The 6,567-nt window shown below is 31.9% G+C and overlaps 1 protein-coding gene across 1 annotated transcript; it reads left to right on the forward strand.

Annotated features, from left to right (window-relative positions):
• The first annotated feature begins 740 nt into the window (after positions 1-740).
• On the forward strand, positions 741-2,119 carry LOC111395497. Its single transcript, XM_023021515.1, has 3 exons — positions 741-1,024; positions 1,207-1,432; positions 1,536-2,119. Exons 1-3 carry the CDS (start codon positions 797-799, stop codon positions 1,952-1,954), a joined length of 873 nt encoding a protein of 290 aa, XP_022877283.1. The 5' UTR covers positions 741-796; the 3' UTR covers positions 1,955-2,119.
• The last annotated feature ends 4,448 nt before the right edge of the window (positions 2,120-6,567 follow it).

The following is a 6,567-nucleotide window of genomic DNA, read 5'->3' on the forward strand; positions in this document are numbered from 1 at the left end:
TTATCGCAAGATATTTTTTTGGTCGGTAACAATAGATGTAACTAAATTTGCCAAGGTTAATCCCAAGTTCTTAATGTCACCTCTCGCCCACAAACTCATGAATCAAGATAATTTGCAAGTCGAATACTTGATTACTTCTAGTATTCAAGAATATAATAGGTTAGAGTCTCTCGTACGAGCATGGCCGCCTTCTCATTCCCCTTCCTCACTCCCATTCCCACTTCATAAATATTAGGTCAAGGTAATAAGAAAAATATAAGTGAAAAAAAATGATCTAATAAAACTTTGTTATCTGTTTTATCTAAAATCAAATATTATATGTAATAACCATTGAAGTTTTTCTGACACGTCATCCTCTTTTTTATTGGCCAAGAAGATGTACGTTTTATGTCAAGACTATTAGTCCATATTTGGTTTAATTAAAAATTAATTTTTTAATATATTTTGATAAAAGTTCACGAATTATGCGTTAAAAAAATTGATAAAAATTGTGGATTATTTAAAAAGTGGTTGAAAATGAATTGGAAAAAAAAATAAAATGAAATTGGAGGCCAAACAAAGCTGAGCTGTACAGATAATCTCAACTTTTGCCCCACCATAAACAAATTCTTTAGTTGACAAACCTCTAATGGTAATTTGCCAGATTAGCTGAAAAGGATGGCCATGTCCATGGCGCCCGGTTCGTCCACCTTGGATAGCTAGGCCCCGTAAGATGCCTATATAAAGACCCTAAATAGGGAACTTATGATCAAGTTGTAGACAAGGCCTAATCAGCATATAGTAGTTTGGTAGAGTAATGTGTGAAGCTTCCATGGAAAGTCCCAATTTAGATAAAAAATTGACATACTCTGATGAAGTTCCCGACATGATTTTTGGGTTTTTGGAGGAAGATGAGTTTTCAGTAACTTCTTTGGAGTCTAAAGTAGAAACTATTGATGAAGAGGATGATAAGGACGAGGAGGAGAATACTAGCAATTCCGAGGAAAGTAAGGTTTTCTGGGAATCACAAGAAGAGCTTCTACAAGTAAAAGATTCACTTAAACCTAATAAATACTTCATTTTGTTATTTTTACAACGCGACATATTTTGTCATAGGCTCATAGCTTTCTCTTTCTTAAACATGTCTAGTCGTATTAAACACATCCTTCATAACTAGGGGTTTGTCCAGCATGATTCTAATTTTCACGCGAATGTTTTCATTCCCAGGCAACTTTATATAGAACTACAGCCCTTGAGTCAAAAATTAGGCAGGCGACAAAGGATGCCCTAAGGGAGTTAGATTCCGTTGGTATAAATTGTTCTTGCCGGAAAATGATAGCGGGTGGTTGCCGGAGCTGTAGACAGAAAGAAATCCGTGATCACCTTCAAACTGCAGGGTTTAATTGTGCTATATGTAGGTCCAAGTGGAGTAGTTCGGTTGAAATCCCAGCAGGTAACTAAAATCATATCCATTTTAGCGTCGCTCGAGTCTAGCCCAGTCGAGTACTAAAAATTAAACAGAATCAAAGTTAAGCAAGTTTTATTATATTTTCCAGGTGAACACACCTATCTGGAAGTGCAAAATCCTTCCAACAAAGGAGAAGTGAAAGTGATTATCGAATTGAACTTTCGCGCAGAATTTCAGATAAGTCGATCCAGCGAAGAATACAATCGGCTAATCAAAAGATTGCCAGAGATATTTGTTGGAAAAATTGAAAGGCTTCGAAGTCTAATAAAGATACTGTGTTCGGCATCCAAGAAATGCATGAAGGAGAGAAAGATGCATATGGCACCATGGAGGAAGCACAAGTACATGCAAGCTAAGTGGCTTGGCACGCCTCAGGCCGCGGCACCACCAACCCTGACCATGGAGCAAGGCCTACAGCGGCTGCGAAAGCCAAGGGCTTCCATGCTTACCTTCGATTTGTTTGATAACTTTGCAGGCCTGCATTCTAATGCAATCAGAGTCATCTGATAATGATATTGGGAATTAATGAGAGTTTTGCGATTTTAGTAGTAACCATGAACAGATCTATGTTGTAATTAGGGTCTGCTCAAGTTTTGCAAAATACTGTTTACTTCTATCGTTTTTAATTTTAGTTATAAAATTACTAGTGAGTATACATGGATGTTCTTACTAGATCAAGCTTCTTTAGCACCCTTATCATCTACACGTCGAACGTGTTATTAATAAAAAAAACATATTCGACACTAGTTAATATAAATTAGTGTGAAATGAAAAAACTTTAATTAATTTATTTTATAAAGGGTTTAGACATATACATCAATAATCAATAAATTCATTGTGTCAACACAACAAGCTGAGTTTGTTTGATTGTGTCTGCACCATTAATTTCTTAGGGACTTTGGTCTTCCTTAAGTTGATTCTTAACCTTTAAAGTCCATGTTTGGCCAAGATAAAATTCACTTGTAATTAAGTTTATTTATTATAAGTAAATAAATAGATTCTTTTTGGAAAGCTGCATCTTGTCTACTTCAGTACTTCAAAAATAATAATCCATTGTCTTGAGGGCATTTACTGTGTTCACTTTTGTAAAATAAGTCAATGGCGGTCTACTTCAATTTCAATTAGATTTTTTACAAAGTTTTTAAACTGTTTATGGAACAACAGGTGCATATTATTGTACATGTTTCATTATTACTCATTTTATAAAAATGATTTTTTTTTACTCCAATCTCTCAATATTAGAGACTAAAATTTTATACAATGTAAGTTATGTTAGTAATATACATTAACGTCTGGTAATTAATAGTAGTAGATTTATTCTACATATAATAGATATAAGTTTAACATGATTGCTCTTCCAAATTTGTAATTGTATGGTATGATGACTATTAAATATTAATATGCAGTATTATCAAATTTTGTCAATATACAGATCAAATTCAGATTGTTCGATTATTTTTAGCTCCAAGTATAAATCTGTACATTTTCATTGATGGGATGTTAGGTTGTATACTGTTCGGTTTGTTACCTAAATTAGGGTAGATTTTTTTTTTGGAAATAAATTCTTTCCTTATTTTCATGTGGGAAAATTTGTTTCATTATATTTCACGTGATTTTAATGGAAATATATTATTTTCTTATTCCATATTATTTTCATCTTCATGTTATTTCATGTACCTATAAATAATGGTCTTCTCTTTCAATTTTGTTCAAGTAAGAATTGTTGAGTTCTTATATTTCTCTCCATATTGTCGATTAATAAAACGTCGTACTTCTACGATTAACGCTTTTTGTTAATCTCTTTACTTTTAAATCTTGTTTCCTGTTGCGATTTTCATTACTTATCGTGTCATTAATCTCATTCACTACAATCCTTCCGGGTCCAACACATATTCCCTTTATGCTTTGTTTTCATTTCTAATGGTGTTCAAAAGTCTTCTAGATTAATAGACAACTTCTAAATTTTAAGACAACATATCAAATTAAAATGTATTCTTCCATTTATTTATTCACACTTAAACCTATTTTATATAAACGTTCTTAACTATTTTATTTAAGAATAATGCTATTTGCAGTCGCTCACTGCGGCAGTTACTATACGTGGCACACACATGACAGGTTGTTATTTGATGCATTAATAAATAAAAAAACTATCACATTGATATATCAAATAATCACCTGACATGTGTATGCCACGTAGGACGACTACCACAGTGAGCGACTACGAATAACATTACTCTTTATTTAAACATTGTAGACCGTGAGTCGCTATGAAAAAAAAAATCACTAAAAAAATAGTTCTTTGATCTTATCCATTTATTGTTCCTGGCCTATAACAATCATTTTGATTAAATAATCAAACACAATAAAATAATAAAAAGGTTTTTTATGTGAGTGTAATCTGAAGTGTTGTGGCATTTATACTGGCTAAGCTCATCCTACGACCAGACGGGTAAAAAGATAAAAGAGCTGAACTTTTTAAATAAAAATTATAGATCAAATGGGAATGGGTTAAAAAGTGTAAAGAAATTGATAAAAATGTCGATTTGTTTGTAATTTTTTTGTCGCAAGATGGTATAAAAAAGTAATATTAAGTATACGAATATGTTAATAGTTATATTTATAATACCCATTATTGTCGATGGAAGTCGACATCCTATAGTATTTTAATAGCAATTATTATGTTTATCACCACAGATTTTTTCACTGGTAAAAGGCTGTAGTCCAGCAAAGACACCAACCTTAAATCCAACCAAGTTATTCGTATATTTTATGTTACAGTCATAGTATTTTTTTTCCTCGTACAACTTGTAGAGTATCATCAACTTCCAAGTATTTTTGTTATAAACATCCGACTATAAAGGACTATGGATAAAAGGGACAAAAGATTTACTAGGATACATCAATTATTTAAAAGCATCATTTTACAATAAACAGATCAAATAATAATTGTCAGCAATGCTGTTTGAATCTGACATCAGGCACCACTGACAATTTCATTTCTTTTTCTATCTTTCTGGGTTTAGGGTTTAAGGTTCTCCCTTCGACGTTTATACTCGATAAATCCCTTGTAGGGCCTTTGTCAAAATTTAACAAGTCACAGTAACTTCAATACATAGTTACTTTCATCAATGAATTCATTTCCTAAAGCATCAGTACTTAATCCATTTTCCTTATCAGCCTCCTTAGTGTTATACTTCATTATGAAGATCAACCAAGTCTCCACAGATTTTTTGTGGCGTTTATTTTAAGTATTAATCCTTTTCGGAGAAGGAAACACATTCCTTCTAACCATCAAGTCAGAGATAACCCTTGCCAATAACTCAACACTTGCATTTCCGATCCTTAGACCTCCGCCATTAGTAGGCACTTGCATTCGTTCCCATTGATCGGATTGTAAAAATGAAAACCTTCTCCATGTTACCGAATCGTGATGTTTAGCGGTCATTCAAGCCGCTATTCCAAGAGAATTAGATCCAATGTCCCGTTAAGCAATTTTACTTCCTCAGATGGGTCATATTTATGACATATCAAAACTTGTCCAAACAGACTGCAATAGCAAATTGAATAAAACAAGACCATTTAGATTTACATGATTCAGTTATGCATGCCAATTTCTAGAAAACTCGACATCTTAAACAATTCAAAACAATTAATTTTGTTCATATGCATTTCTCTGAACAATTCTTTATCAGTTTGGAAATAGATTAATCAAGCATAGGAAGCTCATATCTTTTGTACTGATGGTTTTGATTGTGAATATGCACGAGGCTCCCTCCTTATCACAATTATCAATTGGGCACCAATTTAATATAAATTGCAGCAAGAATCATTTTGGACTTCATTGTACTGCTTCAACTTGACACAATCTTCGGCGAAAACTTGGAGAGAAGACAAAGGTTGCTTCATTGCAAAATTGCAAAATAAATAAATAATTTGTTACTTCTGCGAAACAGAATCTGATGAAGTTAGACGAACAACACCGCCCATACTTAAGTCGAACCCTAACTAAAACCTGCAGTAAGTTTCAAGTCGCGTGTTGACGTCTTCTTAAGATGATATTTGACCCCACTACCTTTGATGAAGTGGGGAAAGTAAAATGCATCCAGGACACAATGGAATATTATTTACGGTCGTACATTAATGGAAATAACCCAAACACCAGGAGAGAAGAAGCCACCATTTGAGACATCATTATATAGGCTTCAAGACAAGCCATTATTTCAAATTTTAAAGAAAATGTAGGATTTTTTAATTTTTTATTTTTCAATGAAAAAGGTATCGAACAAGAAAGGATGCTACTTATAGAAGGGATATAACTCTTAAGAATAAGTGTTCTAAAAGGACAATTATATCATAAGTATTCTAGAACAAAAGACATGAATGTTAAATTTTAAGACAGCCTGTTTTCTTTATTCACATAAACCTATTTTATAAAAACTTTGATTACTTCTAGTTGCTATAATCGATATTAAGCTTCAAAGAGGAAATAACAGAGAAATATGTAAGAAAACACTAAAGATAGATCTTATCCATATGTTATTTCTGGCCATAGTAAAATAATCAAAAGTTTATTTTATTTATTTATTTATTTTTATTTTTTATTTTATTTTTTGTGAGTGTACTATGAAGTATTGTGGCACTTATACTAGTTAAAGCTTATCATATCAAACAGATAAAAAGATAAAAGAGATGAACTTTTCCAAATGAAAATTATAGAAAATAAGAATGGGGTTGAAAAAAGAAAAGTGATAAAGATGTCAAGTTCTTTTTAATTCTTTTACCATAAAATGGTACTAAAAATTAATAATTAGAGTACATTATTATACTTCAAGAAAGTGCCTATCTCTTTGTAACTTTACAGTGATATCACTAATGGAGATCGTCGTGTCATCCAAAAAATTTAAAATCAAACGTATTTTGTAAGTAGGTAAATTGATCTTTCGCAAGATTGAGACGTGAAAATATCATAGTACAAAAAATTTAAATTGCAATTAAATTTCTTAGAATGAAGTTGAAGTTTTACGAATATGTTAGTAGTTATATTTATAATATCACTATTGTCAATTGAAGTCGACATCTTACTATATTTTAATTGCAATTGTTATATCTATCCGTTA

Source organism: Olea europaea, chromosome 6 (assembly GCF_002742605.1).
Source record: "Olea europaea var. sylvestris chromosome 6, O_europaea_v1, whole genome shotgun sequence".
Taxonomy (NCBI): domain Eukaryota; kingdom Viridiplantae; phylum Streptophyta; class Magnoliopsida; order Lamiales; family Oleaceae; genus Olea; species Olea europaea.